The following is a 17,842-nucleotide window of genomic DNA, read 5'->3' as shown; positions in this document are numbered from 1 at the left end:
TTGCTCTCACCAACTGCTCCCCTCCCCTCCCCTCCCCTCCCATAGTTGGCAGAGGCCATTGATCTCCACCAAAGAAGAGAGAGTCTCATGCCATTGGATTTAGGACTGGGGTTGTAACCAACAACACTTTCTCTAAAAGCCCATATTTTGTTCATTTCATTACTGATTTGTGTACACTTATGAGGATTTAAAATAAAGAGAGGAGACAGATTCTAAGAAGACAGAAGAAGAGGGTAATTTTTATACTGTGATACATAATCAATTGAGTACTGCCAACTGGAGGCTGAAGATGAACAAAAGAGATTTTATTGATTGATATTCAATTACCCCTCAAGTAAAGAATATATAGACACAGAATTCTTTGGTTAAAGAAGTCTGAGATTCACAATCCTGTTCAGGGGATGGAAAAGAGTGCTGAACTTTCCCTTTGGAAAAGATTGCCTTCTGTGCCTTTGATTTTACTATGGTTATATCCTAAGGATGAAGCCTAAGGCAGTGACTAAAGAGAAAATCTCTTAAGAGAAACATTTGAAATGAAGGAAAGTACCCACATGGGAATGGTAGCCAAGAGAGAATAATTGGTTTGCCTCACCAGACTTTGCTCTTTATCCCATATACAACTAGAAGTTTACCTCTATCATGTCTAGACTTTCAAGAAGATTCAAGTGTTGAGTAATATGTCTAGGTGTGAATTGAAGTTATATAGCTCCAGGATTTCTGCAGCAGAACTTAACAGACTAATCACAACCACTGTCATTAATACTAGCTCTGTGGTCCTGGGTAGAAAGGTACCTCATCTTGCTAAGCCTGTTTATTCATCTGTAACTTACACATTAGATCTCATACAGTTGTGATGGGATAATGTAGGCAAACCCTTTGTAATCCTCAAATACTAAGAAAATATAAACCATCATATTATATATATATATATTATTAAATCTGGCATATATTAAATATCAGTCAAGAAAGCCTAAGTTCGCTCTTTCCACCATCTTGCAGCGCCGCCACCATGGTGCACATGAATGTCCTGGCAGATGCTCTCAAAAGCATCAACAATGCAGAAAAGCGAGGAAAATGCCAGTTTCTCATTAGGTCGTGCTCTAAAGTAATCGTCCAGTTCTTAACTGTGATGATGAAACATGGTTACATTGGTGAATTTGAGATTATTGATGATCATAGAGCAGGAAAAATTGTTGTGAACCTCATGGGCAGATTAAACAAGTGTGGTGTAATCAACCCCAGATTTGATGTTCAAATGAAAGATCTGGAAAAGTGGCAGAATAATCTGCTACCATCCCTTCAGTTTGGGTTCATTGTGCTTACAACCTCAGCTGGTATCATGGACCATGAGGAAGCAAGACGAAAACACATAGGAGGAAAAATCCTGGGATTCTTTTTCTAAGAGTGTAAAACATATATACAAATAAAATGCTCCAGTGGAAAAAAAAGCCTAAGTTCAAGTTTGGACTCTGACATATACTGGCTATGTGACCCTAAGCACATCATTTGTCTGTAACCATTGGTTACTTGAGTTCAGTTCTGCCTATGAGGAATCATTATTCAGACTTGGGAAAGCAAGGGTAGAAATAAAAAAAAATTATTAAAAAAGGTTACAAGACATAGGAAGGGCTAGGGGGAGAAAGAGAGAGAGAGAGAGAGAGACAGAGAGAAACAGCCAAGCAGCATTGGCTGGGCCACAGGTCAGAGAAGACTGGCAGCCCAGCTGGAGTCCAACTCTGGTTTTTATATCTTGCCTCTCATCCAGAGGGCAAAAGGTGAATTTCCTTTCCTTCTAGTGGGGAATTAAGTAGAGGGTAAAGCCTAAGGAGATCAGGATACAAATTTTACATTAAACAATGAATCAATGGTAATGGTGATCTCTACTCAATTTGAGATTACAAATTGTTACAATGATAATTCTCTACTTCTAGTCAATTTACATCTCAAGAGTAGGTGGTGGGGGCAGCTAGGTGGCTCAGTGTATAGAGCACCGGCCCTGGAATCAGGAGTACCTGAGTTCAAATCCAGCCTCAGACATTTAATAATTACCTAGCTGTGTGGCCTTGGGCAAGCCACTTAACCCCATTGCCTTGTAAAAAAAAAGAAGAAAAAGAAAAGTTTCCTTACTGGAAGTTCCCTTCAATTCTGAAGATAAACATCAAAACTGGCAAAAATACTGTCACTGATTCTTGTTGCATGAACCTGACAAGGTCACCTCAGTTCTCCAAGACTCTGTTTCCTTCTCTATAAAATGTATAGAAATAATAACACTTGAATATTCTACCTCTTCAAAATGTGATGAAGATAAAGTGGAATGGATACTAAAGCACTTCATAGTGAAAGGTTAGAGAGCCTTCCTTTCTATTAGCTATCAAGAAATTGACTTTGGTGAAGGAATGAACTTTATGAGACCTATTTGGGTGTATTGTCTGCTGTAGGCAAAAAAGTATCAATAATTTTTTTAAAAGAAATCACTTTGAAATTAAGAAGTGAGTCAGTCAATTAATAATTAATTGATTCAGTTCCTACCATGTGCTAGTGCTAGAGACAAAGAGAAAACTAAAAGATAATACCTGTCCTTAAGGTAATGAGGAAGAGAACATGTGAATCATAAACAAAAAAAAAAGAATAAATTAGAAATAATCAAAAGAGGGAAGACGTTAGAAGTAAGAAGAATAAGAACAGGAATAAACAATTAGCAAAATGGATAGCATACTGGCCCTGGAACCAGGAAGATCTAGTTCAAACCCCACCCTCAGACACTAACTAGCTGTGTCACCCTGCACAAGGTATTTAGTCCCAATTGTCTCAAAAAATATATAAAGGGATGGAAACAAACAATTCTTTTTGTAAGGTAAAAAGAGTTCTGGATTTGGAGTCAGAAGACATGGTTTTATGTTGTAGTTCTGTTACTTTTAATGGTCATTACAATCACAAAGGAATTAAACTGGGTAGAGGATAGACATGGATAAGAGCTACCTTCCAAAGATGTGTTCTGGGACTTCCAGGTAAGCCCCAGACCCACAGGTGTTGATAGATTAGATGAGGAAGATCTCATTGCAAAAGCATAGTCCCACTGTGGGGCTGGATGGGGTGGGTAATACAGAGAGACAGAGAGAGAGACAGAGAGAGAGAGAGAGAGAGAGAGAGAGAGAGAGAGAGAGAGAGAGAGAGAGAGAGAAAGAGAAGAAGAGAGACAGAGACAGAGAAAACTGTCTTTGTTATTTGCCCAGTAACAGGTGCTGCCTCTTCACCATTCTGATTCTGCTATTTTTTGACTACTTCTGTTGTCAATTTCTTTTCTAAAAGGCTCCACAAAGAGTCAGACATGAACAAAAACGACAAAAAAATACTATTATTCTCCAGAGCAAAGGACAGTAGGATTCTAGCCTCCTTTATTCCAGAACTTATGCTTCTATTATTATGTTTTCTCCTCTGTGAATGGGCACACTTACCTGAATAACCCCACAGGACTCATAAATCTAAGAATGCTTTGCAAAGTGCCAAAGAAATAGGATCTAGTGTTAGTAGTAGTAGGGAACATCATACACCTTCAGCTCCAGCAAAGACTGGCACTGTGTGGTGGGGCCCAGGGTGCCAGACAGTTTTAAGCTATAAAGCTTATGTAGACAAACACATTGTAAAACTCTGAGATCAGCTACCCACAGAGGCCTCCAACCATGAAATCATCATGTGCTAAATATGGAAATGTAGCAGCAGCCTCAGCACCTCAAACTCTTCTTTCCTTTACATTTTGCTTAACAATTTTAGCCACATAGGCAAATGACCAGATGAATTAGTTTTGTTGCATTTCTCCCCCAGTCCCTTGCTCTTCCCTGCTTGCCTTCTTCCTTTACTCAAACCTGCACTGAAATTGTGGGATTAGAGGTTTGAATAGCACAGATTATTCAACAAGAATAAATCAAAACAGTTTTACTAAGAATCTTAACTGTCATCACTGTCAATCCTCCTGCTCCTCAAAGGAAAAGGTTGAGAGCTCCCTAGAGTAGAAAAACTAATATAGGACCAGGAGCCTACTTTCTTGTGCAATCTATGTTAATAACAAACTATAGTTAGGCAAGACATCCTCTGTGGATCTCAATTTTTGCAAGTGTAAAATTAGGGAGATGAAATAGGGGATCTCACAAGTCCTTTGCAGCTTTATGTCCTATGTCCTAGTGGAAGACAAAAGAAGAAAAAATTGTAATGAAGCAAAGGAGGAGAAAGTGGGGGGGGGGGAAGTTCAAACATAGAACAACAAAACTACTGAGAATGTGGGCAGAAATTCAATAAAAACACTTTATATTGTTGAATTGCCCCATTCTTGGCAAAGATGTTTTTCCAGCTCATTTTACAGAGGAGGAAACTGAGGCAAACAGGGTCAAACTACTTGCTAGGAATCACATAATAAATATCTGAGGTCAGATATGAGAAGTTAAGTTTTTTTGACTACAGGCCCAATTCTCTCCCCATTGCACTATCTAGCTGCCTGTAAAGTACTTCATAGAGAGCATGATGTTAGGACAGGAGTGGACTTAAAGATTACAAACCTGGATTATCAGAGCCAGAAGAGACCTCTAATCAAAGAATTGCCAAATGTCAGAAGTAGAAAGGAATTATCTCAGCCTAGCACCATCATTTGTTTAGGAGAGATCAAATGATTTTTTCTAAATTCATTAGCATTGATCTCTAGGGAATAAGGTCCTTGCATTAATTGGGACAATCAGTGCCAGGAAAAAAAACAAAGATTTCAGTGCAACACATAAACTACTCAGGAATCTTATCAGTGATTACATCAGGATTCTGATCATTGATTATATCTGGACAGAGGGGTAAGTGTAATGAAGGAGAGAGGTAAAGTTAGCATATATGTAGTGGTGGAGAAACAGGGTTGATTCCAGCTTCCCCAACCTGTTGGTATAATCAAAATTCAAGAGAGAAGTAAAGGAGACAATGTATTAATATCTTCACTGACGTATGAAAAAGGATTTTCTGTTTCCCCCTTATGAGATGTGAAAACGTTCTCCTTGTTGGAATTAGAGGACAATTAGCCATTAATTTGAAGGAGCTTCCACATTCTGACATACGGTCCTTTAAAAATAGGGGTCTTGGGAGCAACTAGGTGGTGAAGTGGATAGAGCACCAGCCCTTGAAGTCAGGAGGACCTAAGTTCAAATTTGATCTCAGACACTTAATAATTGCCTATGTGACCTTGGGCAAGTCACTAAACCCCATTGCCTTGCAAAAACAAAACCAAAAAAGAAAGAGTCTTTAAGGAAATAGTGAAGAAAGCTAACTGTAGAGAAAAAGAGAAGTCCTAAGCAGTTCTAAATTGAGTTGCAGAGGAGAAAAGGTCCAGGGAGCCTAACTTGCCTAAAAGAGAAAGAGACATAGTGGTGGAAGGGGTAGCATGAAGATAATCTAAGAGTGCAGTCCTGAAACACCAAATCTATGAATTGTCTTGGCCAAGTGTCTTTTCCATGTGTGCCTCATTATCACTGTGGTTAAGTTTCCCCACAGAGGCTTTGTATATTTTCAGGAAAATGAACCCCACCCTTTTGAAGGGAGAGGATAAGAATTATTTTATAACTTATTCTTACAATGCCATCTCAGTAAATGAGATGCTTTGGATCAATTTTGTCTACTGGCTAAATATTCAAGGGAAATATTATCAGTGGGGGCTCATGACCTATCCTTTTTTTTTTTAGGTTTTTTTTTGCAAGGCAAACGGGGTTAAGTGGCTTGCCCAAGGCCACACAGCTAGGTAATTATCAAGTGTCTGAGATCGGATTTGAACCCAGGTACTCCTGACTCCAGGGCCAGTGCTTTATCCACTATGCCACCTGGCCGCCCCCATGACCTATCCTTTTAGGAATGTAGACTACAAAATACCTTGAACCCTAGAATAGTTGCTTTTGTGAAATCCAGCCTGCAACCTGAAACTGCCAAGTGAGAGGGTAGTCCCAGAGGTGGTGCTACACACATACATCCATAAAAACACATACCAAATGGATATGTACATATACATATATGTCTATGAGTGGATCCATGTGTGTGTCTGTGTACTATGCAGAAAAACAAATTAATTGCAGAATTAAGGCAGCTTGGAATGGAATAAAGATCTATGGAGTCAGGGGACTTAGATTCAAATTCTGCCTTTGACAATTGCCTATATGACTTGAACAAACTCTCTTACTTCCATGGCTTCTGTTTTTATCCTGTAGAATGAGAATATTAGCCTCAGTGACCTCCAAATTTATTTTCAGTTCTAGATCTATGATCTTGTAATCATAAATGTGATCCTAAGCAGCTTTCTCCAAAGTTACACAGCAAAATATTTGTAGAACTAGGACTAAAACACTGACCTACAGCACTACAAAAGTATCCTGAGAATCTTTTCTTCAGTTACACCAAGATCTTCCAATGTAAATTAATATTTGAGAAATATTATTTAGTATAAGTCAGGGATATAAGATTCTATTGTCTATCATTTATAATTTTGATAATTGTATCAATTATCTGTAAATTGATTGATAGATTTATTAAACTTGCACTAATTAAAACACAAAATAGGAATTGCAGATCAGTTATAGTAGCTCTGCTAAGATAAAATTTAGAGCTTCTTAAGCAGCAATACTTTTAGGGCCTTTTCCTGGATTCTGATTTATGACTGAAGTCATGGTAGTATACTGTCCTTTTTCCCTTATCACTTTTTGTCATTGTCCTCAATTCATTTACAAAAGAAAAAAAGATTTTTTTAACTCTTGCTTCATCTCTTTCAGGAATTCTAGTTGAATTTACTTTGAGGTTTTGTAGAGATTTTGGAGTTGATCTCTCCTCCTGGGTTTGTGTCTTGTGCATCTCTGTGTGGGAATTGAGTGAATCACACTGACTCTATCTTGTGACTCAATTCTGGAACTAGCTCAATTTCCATTCAATTCAATTATAGGTCTAGTCCAATTTCTGTCTCATGAGAAAACATTATTCAATTATGAGAATTGTGAAGAAAAATTTTAATTTATTGTTTGAACCAGCCCTGTATGACTGAGAAGCTGAATTACCTCTCCTGGCTGTTTAGAGACTATTAGCCAAGGATCTAGATTTTGCTGATTAGAAACCCAGTCAGATTCTAAGATTGATGCAAAGAGTTTTCTCACAATGATATATATCAAGCAACCCATCTGTTTTATCCAAAAACTGGCCCTAACTGGTCAATCAGTTATTGCTATTATGTTCCTTTGATTGTTCACTGACCCTTGGGGGAATGGGATACTTCTTTTTCTGATTTCAGGGAATTGCACCTATTTGCTCCCCCCCTTCCAACTTGAAAAGCCCTAATCTTTCCTCTAAATAGAAATAAGGTTATCTAATTTTGTATTCTATTAATTGTTTTCATTTAACTAATTGGTCTTATTAGATTGTTTTTAATACACAAAAATCTATCTCACTCTGTACTGGACTGACAAGGGAGTTCATTGACCTATTTATTATATCTAATGAATTTGCTAATGAATTGTATTGCTTGGATTGTTTCCTCAGTTATTATTAATTACCCACCATACCTGTCAGCATAATAGCTCTTTATGGTGAAATTCCTTTTTTATTATTGTTTACTCATTCTTCCAGCCTACTTCCTGACTTCAGATTTGATGTTAGGGCCAGACTCTTGTGGAGTAGAACCCACAAAAAGCTGAAGGAAACAATTTTCCAGTCCAAGACAAATTAGAAAATCAACAAAAAAGGCCTGCTGTATAAGGGTGAGAGTAGAGCACAGATCAACACAGGCAAGACCTGGACAACATATTAGTAGGCCTTAGGGCAACTGAATCATCAGCAGTAACTTCTAAAACTCTTCACTCACAGCTGATAAGTGGATCAGAAATCAGAAAGAGATTAAAGGAGACTATTTTCTAGTACTGGGTGTAGAACTCTATTTCACTGCCCATATGCACATGCAGGTCCCAGTCTTGGGTCCCGGTCCCTAGGCTAGGAGCACTAGTACACAAGAGCTTGTGGCTGCAGGAGATCAGGGATCCTGGTCATAATTCCAGGGCAAATAAAAGACTGTTTGTGATCCTTCGCAGACTAGAGCTTAGGCCAGGAATGTAGCAAACATATTTCTCCTTAGATCATATTACTGAACCGAAATGAAGAACTAACAGAGCTTCAAAAACTATCTCTGAAAACAGCTGCACAAAAAAACCTGAAGCTTGGGACAGTACCCTCATCACTCAGGGAGCAAACCCAAACTTTAACATAAAGTTAAAAGTCAAGAAATAAGTTAGGAAAATGAGCAAACAAAAAAAAAAACCTGACCATAGAAAGTTACTATATTAAGGGAAGATCAAAACACAATTGCAGAAGAGACAAAAAAATTAAAACTGCTATATCTGTAGGGAAAATCATGAGGGATTGAATAAAGTTAAAAAGATGATGCTTATAATTCCTAAGGACTTTATCATTATTAGGGCAGTTTGAAGGAATTTGTATAAACAGAACAGACATGTGAATTGAATAAGACAGAGAACAGATATGTGAGTTGAATATGATGGAATGATATCTAAAAAAATCAAATTAAGAAATAAGAAAAATGAATGCCTGGGAAAAGGGAAAAGAGATAATAATGGAATGAATTATCTCATGCATAAAGGGGCAGAGCCAAGATGGCAACATGAAGGCAGGAATTTCTAGAAGCTCTCTTCCAAAATACTCCAAAAATCTTAAAATTATAACTCAAACCAAATTTTAGACAGGCAATACACACATAAAGACCCAGTGAAACAACTCTCCAGACCAAGGTAATTTGGAAGATCTATGGGAAGGTTATGTTCCACCAGACTTGGAAGGGGTAGCAGCATAGCCAGGGTCACTGTGCTGGAGCAAATGAACTCCATCCTTCCAGCAACAGCCTGGCAGGGTGCTGGGTCCCTGGGGCACCTGGACTTATGGCAGTAGAAGTGGTTTCCAGACCTCCAAATCCAAGCACAAATTGGAAGATCAGTGGGGAAAACTCTGCCAGAGTGAGCATGGAGCCCAGCCAGTGCAATCCCAGTTCTGGGAAACAGAAACAGGCCTGCAGAGTTACTCAGCTGCCTGGCAGCTTCTTCCAGAGTGCTCAGCCTACAGAAGGTAAGGGGGTGGGGGGAGACTCTCAAGGTTTTTCCACTATCTCTGGGGCAGGACACTCATACTTTGTCCATATTCAGACCCTGTTTGTAGTCTGGACTCTCTAATTGCCATAGCAGAATGGGGACCCTCCTCACAGCCCCAGGGAAGAAGGAAGTGCTTGTGGTCATTCACAGACCAGAGAACAGGCCAGGAAAACAGTCAGTGCCTCTCATAAGACATTGAAGGAACTAAGGTCCTTGTGGGGGTGCCCACAAAATGCTCAAAAGCTTGGGAAGTCCATCAAAACCAGGACATAGATTGGGGAAATGAGAAAACAGAAAAAAAAAGAACTTGACCATAGATAATTATTTTGGTCCCTTGGAGGATCAAAACACACACTCAGAAGATGACAAAGTCAAAACTTCTTTTCCAAAGCCTCCAAGAAAAATAGGAATTGGTCTCAGGCTATGGAAGAGCTCAAAAAAGATTATGAAAATTAAGTAAGGGAGGTAAAGGTAAAATTGGGAAGAGAAATGAGAGTGATACAGGAAAATCATGAAAACCAAGTCAACAGCTTGGTCAAGTTGCTTACAAAAAAATAATGAAGAAAATAACATGATAAAAAACGGCTTAGGTCCAATGGAAAAAGCAGTCCAAAAAGGTAATGTGGAGAAGAATGCCTTAAAAAGTAGAACTGGACAGATGGAAAAGAAGCTAAGAAAATTCTCTGAAGAAAACAACTCCTTAAAATGTAGAATGGAACTAAGGGAAACTGATAACTTTGTGAGGAATCAAGAAACAATAAAACAAAACCAAAAGAATGAAAAACTAGAAGAAAATATGAAATATCTCATTGAAAAACAACTGACCTAGAAAACAGATCTAGAAGAGACAATTTAAAAATTATTGGGTTAGGGACAGCTAGGTGGTGCAGTGGATAGAGCACCAATCCTGGAGTCAGGAGGATCTGAGTTCAAATCTGACCTCACACATTTAATAATTGCCTCACTGTGTGACCATGGGCAAGTCACTTAACCCCATTGCCTTAAATTTTAAAAAAATTATTGGGTTACCTGAAAGTCATGACCAGGAAAAGAGTCTTGACTTCATTTTTAAAGAATTTCTAGGGGGCAGCTAGGTGGCATAGTAGATAAAGCACCGGCCTTGGAGTCAGGAGTACCTGGATTCAAATCCGGTTTCAGACACTTAATAATTACCTAGCTGTGTGGCCTTGGGCAAGCCACTTAACTCCATTTGCCTTGCAAAAAAAACTAAAAAGAAAAGAATTTCTACAGGAAAATTGCCTTGTTGTCCTAGAAGCAGAGGGTCAAAGAAATGGAAGGAATTCACTGATCACCTCCTGAAAGAGTTACCAAAACAAAAAAAAATAACTCCCAGGTATATTATAGCCAAATTCCACAACTCCCAAGTCAAAGACAAAATATTACAAGCAGTCAGAAAGAAACAATTCAAATATCATGGTGCTCTAGTGGGCTTGGAATATGGTATTCTGGAAAGCAAAAGAATTTGGATTACAATTGAGAATCAAATACACAGCAAAACTGAACATCCTCTTCCAGGGGAAAAGATGAATATTCAATGAAATAGGGGAATTTCAAACTTTCCTATTGAAATGACCAGAGCTGAACAGAAAGTTTGATCTCCAAAGTACAGGACTCAGGTGAAATATAGAGAGGGCTGATGAGAAGTGTAAATTATGAGGGGCTTAATGATGTTGAACTGCTTATATTCCTACATAGGAAGATGATACTGATAATGCAAATGAACCATCTTACTTAAATAGAGCAATTAGAAGGAACATATATAGACAAGGCACATAAGGGAGCTGAATATGAAGGTATAACATGTTATAAAGATGGAAATCAGTGGGTGAAAAAGGGAACATACTGGGAGAAAGAGAAATGAGAGGTAAGATGGTCTAAGATATTTCATGAAAAAGAGTCAAGAAAATGCTTTTGTAATGAGTGGAAGGAATGAGTTTTCATTCTCATTGGAAATGACTCAGAGAGGAAACAACATTTACATTTAATTGGGATAGAAATCTATCTTACCCCAGAGGGAAAAAGAGGGGCAGGGGATGGAAGAAAGGGGATGGGGGAAGGGAAGGGACAGCAGCTGCAGGTCCATAAAGGAAAGGGAAGATTGTGGGAGTGGGTAGTCAGATACAATACACTTTTTTGTTTTTTGCAAGGTTGTGGGGTTAGGTGACCTGCCCAGGACCATGTGATTGAGTGGTTGTTGGGTGTCTAGGGCTCCAGGATCAGTGCTCTGTCTAACTGCACCACTCAGCTGCCCCACAACACAATTTTAAGGAGGAATGAAGTGAAAGGAGAGAGAGAATAAAATAAATGGGAGTGGGGAGGAGGAAATACAATTAGCAGTAGCAACTATGGGGAAAAAAAACATTGAAGCAACTTCTCTGATAGACTTATGATAAAGAATGAGATCCATCCCAGAGACAGCTGATGGTATCTGAACAGACTGAAGTATAATTTTTTTCTTTTTCTCCCACTTTATTTTTCATGAGGTTTTTCTATTTTTGTGGGGGAAAGGATTATGTTTACTCTTACAACAAGACTATCTCAGTAGTGTGTAAATATATAAATGTGTTTTTAAAAGAGGTGCAAAAGAGCTTTTGCAGGGAAGGGAAAGTCAGAGATGTGAAGGAGGAATGTTTAAACTTTACTCTCATCTGAATTGGATCAAAGAGGGAATAACACATACTCTTTTGAGTATAGAAATCCATCTTATCCCACAGGAAAGTAAGAGAAGAAATAGATAAGAGAAGTGGGGCTGCGGAGGGTACTGATAGAAGGGAAAGAAGATTGGGGGAGGCAATAGAAGCAAAATACTTTGAAAATGGACAGGATGAAAGGAGAGAGAGAGAAGGATAAATGGTGAGAAGAATAGGATGGCAGAAAATATATGAAAAAATTTTTACAGCAAATTTCTCTAATAAAGGCCTCATTTCTCATTTATATAAAGAACTGAGTCAAACTCATAAGATTACAAGTCATTCCCCAGTTGAAGGATATGAACAGGCAATTTTTCAGATGAACTAATCAAAGCTATCTAAAGTCATATGTAAAAATGCTCTAAATCATTATTGATTAGAAAATTGCAAATGCAAACTGTGAGATATGACCCCATACAAATGAAATTGGTTAATATAACATAAAAGAAAAATTTGGAAGGAATACGGTAAAACTGAGATATTAATGCCCTACTAGTGGCATTAATTATGATGGCCTGGTCTATAACACCAGGCACTACTAATTTCCTGTGGACAAATGCTAAGGTTGTTTTTCTAATGCAAAAAGGACAGGGGCATAGATGAGGAATAAGAAATTACTGTCAGAATCATGAAAAGCAAAATTGCCTTCTACTTCCTCTATCACTCATGTGGCATTCAGGAAAGGTACCAGTTATCCTAGGATTCCTACATTTAGCAGCACAATCTGAGCAATCAACCAATTTACCAGTGAAAAACTTTTGCTCAGTTCTCAGATGAGAACACTTGAAAGCTGAAATTCCAGGGTTTTGCTTAAGGGACTGGAGCAGATGGAATGAAGCATGTGGTCTCAGATGTGCCTGAAGTTATTTTTCTTCATGGTTTTATGAGAGGCAGCATGAAACAATGGATAAAATATCAAACCTTGGAGTCAGGGCTACTCAAGTTCAAGATGTATGCTTGTTGGGCAAGATCCTTAACTTCTCAGCACCAAAGACAACTTGCTAACTTTATAAGTTGCAGAATAATTGCTAATTTACATTGATAAAGGAATTTTACCAGCATCAGTAAAATTATAAATCCTGACCCCTCTCCCAAAAAAAAAAGTATTTTGGTTTACTGTTTTCCAAAGGAATTACTGAAAAAATCAAAGAAAACCCAAATGAAATTAGAAAATACTCTATGTATGCCACCAAATTGATTTTCCTAAAGCAAATCTAATGATGTCTCAGACACCCATCCTTTCAATAAACTCCAGTGTATCTTTTTTTACCTCCAGAATCATATGCAAAATGCTCTATATGCCTTTTTATTATCTAGTCCCTTCCTACTTTTCCAGTCTTTTTTATAATAATAATATTTGTACTTCATTTCCAAAGAAGACCACTACAACAGTGAGGCGATGCCAAGGCAAATACATGAATTAGATTTGAGTGAGGGAAGTACTGTGCTAAGTCATTGGCCTCACTTTGTCCTCCAGAGCCATCTGGGTCCAGTGGCCAGATGTGAATCAGGATGATTGGAGATGACCTTGGATGCAAGGCAATCAGGGTTAAGTGACTTGCCCAAGAACACACAGCTAGTAAGAGTCAAATGTCTACAGTCGGATTCATACTCCCATCCTCCTGACTCCATGGCCAATGCTCTATCCACTGCACCATCTAGGTGGCACAGTGGATAAAGAACACTGACCCTGGAGTCAGGAGAACCTGAGTTCAAATCAAATCAAGTGACTTAATAAGTCACTTATCCCCATTGCCTTGCAAAAAAAGATAAAAGAAAAAGAAGTGAATATGTGCAACCAGATTGCCCAGTGGTTAGTCTTCTTATACTTACTCCTCAGCAAATATTCTTCAGTCCAGTGACATTGACCTCTTTGTATTCCCATTGTCTAGCACACAAAGTAAACACTTAATAAACATTTGCTGATTGATTGATTGATCATGGGTATTTGTGAGTATGTGAGTGTGTGTGTGTGTGTGTGTGTGTTTGTGTGTGTGTGTATGTGTGTGCGTGCGCATGCATGTGCATGTGAGTGTGTGTTTCTGTGATATGTAATCAAATGCTTTTATCAGAATATAGGTGAATCTATAGACACAAATGTCAGATCTCAGCCCATTTTGTAATCAAATCAATATTCCTGGAAAGGAGTTATCTATCAATTGTCTAATTGTCTTACCATCCCTGTGGTTTTCCTTCCCTTATCATTCCCCTAGATGTACTGTCTTCCCCCATTAGGATGTAAGTTCCTTAAGATAAAGATGGTTTTTGAATTTTGTACCTGTATCCCCAGCACTTAACATAATGCTCAGCATATAGGAAGCACTTAATAATTTTTTTAAAATCTCATTCATTCTTTGATTCATTGATTCATTGGGCAGGGTTTAGGGATAAGAAATATCCTAGTAGTAACCTGAGAACCAGAAAACATATGCGGATATTCACAATTGCTGCCTGGGGGCACCCAGAAGGGGTGGGCTAGGTTATTTCTAAATCTTCTTCTAATTCTATCATTCCATGTTCAGTGATTCTAAACTGTCTTCCAGCTCCAATATTCTGTGCCTTGCTATTTTATCCATGATTCATGGATCATGACTGAATCTCTTCAGTCAGCATGACCCTTTGTGTATAGCTTCATTTCATTTTATCCTAAAGTTCTCACTCCCTTTCAAATGAATCAAGGACTTTTTTTACATCTTATTCAATGCCTTGACTGATTGGTCAATTAAAATAAGGCTATTGGGAGATAACATTTTGTTAATTATTTTAATTTAGGGTGAAATCATTGATTCACCTGATCCCAACCCTTATATTTTGCACTCAGTTTAATATTTGTTATCCTTACAAATCTACAGGACTGTGTTTGCCAAAGTTCATAATCCCAATCCAAAAATGACTCTAGTGATTTGGAGAAGTGTGACATTTTTCCTTTTTAATACCTTCTTTCTTCACTACCATGTACTAAAGAATAAGCAACAGTATTAGAATACTCCTCCAACAATATTTTACAATTATCCCTGGAAGCCTTTGGGGAGTAGTAGATAAACTGACCAGGGACCAGAAGGAGCCCACCTTAAAGCTTATATCTTAGAATGGCTAGCAAGCAAACCACAAGCCCATATTGAAGTAAATTATAATGAATGTATCTTCCTCCCCACATTCCCCAACCTGTTCATCCTATCCCTTCCTACATACACAAATCACCTAGACTATCCAGGAAGATCTAACTCACAGTATCTCTTCTTTCTCTTTGTTGTCTTATCTACCATAAACCCTCACTCTTCCTCCATACTCTTGGACTTTCTGCCCTCAAGCTAACTTCATATCCACTACCTTTTGCCATAATCTAAAACATTATTTCCTATTGCTGCAGATGATCTCCCCTCCAAATCTAAAATCGATCATTCTCACCCAAGTTGCCTTCAATGTAGAGAAGTCAAGGGAAGAAATCTTTCCCTATAGGCACTAGCACCAATGCCTCTCACCTTTCCAGCCCTGAATTATCCTTATCTCCTGATTAAGTATGCACCTAAGCATCTCTGTGGTTATATGCGTTTCTGCAGAAGAGACTTGGCAATGGCTACTTGGAGCTCTGTAGAGCATGAATTTACAGGCTGCTAGCTTAAAAATCTACTGTTAGATGCTCTGACAGATGGAATCCATTCACTTATTCATTTAATTGGAGAGGTAGTGTGGAAAATCACAAAAAATGCTGGTCTTAGAATAATTCTAGTTCTGTTACTCAATGGGCAAATCATTTAACAACTCCACACCTCAGTTTTCTCATGTGCAAAATGGGAAAAGTTGAAGAGTATTGCTGGGAAGATGAAATGAGATTATTTATGTAAAGCCCAGTTGTTATTAGGTTGTTTTTCCATCATCTCCTACTCTTCATGACCCAATTTAGGGACAAAGACACTGGAGTAGTTTGCCATTTCCTTCTCCAGCTCGTTTTACAGATAAGTAAACTAAAGCAAATAGTGTTAAGGGACTTGCCCAGGGTCACACAGTTAGTAAGTATTTGAGACCAGATTTGTACTCATGAAAATGAGTCTTTTTACTTCAGTCCAAACATTCTATTCACCTGACCCCCCTCTACCTGCCTATTTAAAGAGCCATGCAATAATTACCATTGTTAATATTTATTCTTTCAACATGCATTTTTATAGCCCTTCCTGGAAGCCAAGTCCAGTGTACAGCACAAGAGAGAATAAGGGAAGAAGACACAGTCCCCATGATTTTAATGTAAATGAAGAGAGCTTCCAGGTGAGCCCTCTTCTCTCCAAGAGAGTCAACACACTGTGGACTTGGGCAAGGTTCCCAACCACAAAGCAATCTTTCTGCCTTTCTGTTTATCATTTGTGGCTTGGCCTCTTCTTCCGTGCCAGGAAAATGGTAACTACCCATCACTGACTCACAAGGAAAATGCACAGAGAGGAGCCTAATGAAACCAATCTCCATGAATAATGACACCGTGTTGGTGTAGTGCTATCTGTGTACAAAGCATTTTAACCCCTACTTCACAGAATTATTCTGAAGATAAATTTCAAATTCATTGACTATAGCAATGAATTCAGTAAAACATTAAAAAATATTTTACAAACTGTAGCAGATTCTTGGTTGTTGTGCATGATTTGTCTTTCTCCTAAAAGCTGAGTTGAGGGAGGGGAATACTGATTAATTTGGAGCACACTCTAGTTGTATTTCAGTTTCATAGGGTTTTGCTACCTATCCTCCTTTGTTTGAAAATCTGGGATTCATCTCCTGGACAACAGTCACAACAAGAACCCAGTGAACATGGGACCAAAGAATATTGAAGCTGGAAAAAGTATTAGAATCAGTCTTACAAAGATGCTCAGGATTGTGTGTTCACCTCTATAAGAGGTGACCCAGTTCAGTAAGTTAGTGAGACTCCTCAATCACCCCAGGAACCCTAGAATATAGAATGGTAGAGCTGGGAAGATTCTTAGAATCATAAATCTTAGGTCAGAGCTAGGAGGGATCTGAGATTGTTCTTGTTTTACAGAGGAGGAATGGTCCTATACTTTTAAGACATACCCACATATATATTATATATACTATAACATATATTACATATATACACATTATATATATAAACCCATGCACACACATTTACATAGAATATATGAGCATACATACTCTGCATTTTAGACTTCATTTTATACATCTATATGTGTGTATGCCCACATTTGTCTCTCTCTCTCTCTCTCTCTCTCTCTCTCTCTCTCTCTTTATATATATACATATATATATATATATATATATATACACATACATACACACACACACACACACACACACACACACACACAGACAAAGGGCTTAGGCAGTTCTCCCATATCGTCCTCCCTTCTCCCCCCACCCCCCATACACACAGAGGGAAGGATGGGTGTAAATAACTGGAAAGTAGGTCAAATTCTTAAATGCAACCAGACAGACTGATGAGGCATCTGTGGACCTCAGGCTCTGGGCAAGGTGGCATATGTCCACAGTAAAGCTCTTGGTAGAGCTCCAGATCCCCGGGCAGACCAACCAAACATCTAGAGACCAAGTGACACAAAACAACTGACCAATATGGAGAATTCCACTACAAACCAGGTCTACCTAAGTAAATTAAAGGGACTGTGAGCACTTAGCCATCAAATGTTATCAGTGAGCATGGCATAGCTGGAGAAGCAAAGATTTTTGAATCTTTTGAATTCAATTCTTCAGTGAATTACCTAATTGGCCTCATTGTTTATAAAGAGGAGATTCTGTGTCTGGGGTTTTTTCCCTTTTTTTGAAACCCTGTGAAGCAAAACTAAGACTGAACTGGGAGCCTAGAGATCTCTAACACTTGCCATTTTCTTTTCTAGTTCATTTTAAAGATGAGGAAATTGAAGCAAAAAAGTTACGTGATTTGCCCAGGGTCAAACAGTTATAGTAAGACTCTGAGGCCAATTTGAATTCAAGTCTTCCTGA

At 38.3% G+C, this 17,842-nt stretch overlaps 1 protein-coding gene across 1 annotated transcript; it reads left to right on the top strand.

Annotated features, from left to right (window-relative positions):
* Positions 1 to 996: 996 nt before the first annotated feature.
* LOC141518651 (small ribosomal subunit protein uS8-like) lies at positions 997 to 1,434 on the top strand. The gene has a single exon (XM_074230864.1). It carries the CDS (start codon positions 1,010 to 1,012, stop codon positions 1,400 to 1,402), a length of 393 nt encoding a protein of 130 aa, XP_074086965.1. The 5' UTR covers positions 997 to 1,009; the 3' UTR covers positions 1,403 to 1,434.
* Positions 1,435 to 17,842: the final 16,408 nt, after the last annotated feature.

The sequence above is a fragment of the Macrotis lagotis genome, chromosome 1, assembly GCF_037893015.1.
Source record: "Macrotis lagotis isolate mMagLag1 chromosome 1, bilby.v1.9.chrom.fasta, whole genome shotgun sequence".
In the NCBI taxonomy this organism is placed as follows: domain Eukaryota; kingdom Metazoa; phylum Chordata; class Mammalia; order Peramelemorphia; family Peramelidae; genus Macrotis; species Macrotis lagotis.
Note: the sequence above shows the minus strand (reverse complement) of the source record. Positions and strands in the feature narration are given on the sequence as shown.

What these genes read in the sequence shown, in the direction of transcription:
- LOC141518651 (XM_074230864.1), top strand. Translation starts at nt 1,010, where the DNA reads ATGGTGCACATGAATGTCCTGGCAGATGCTCTCAAAAGCATCAACAAT.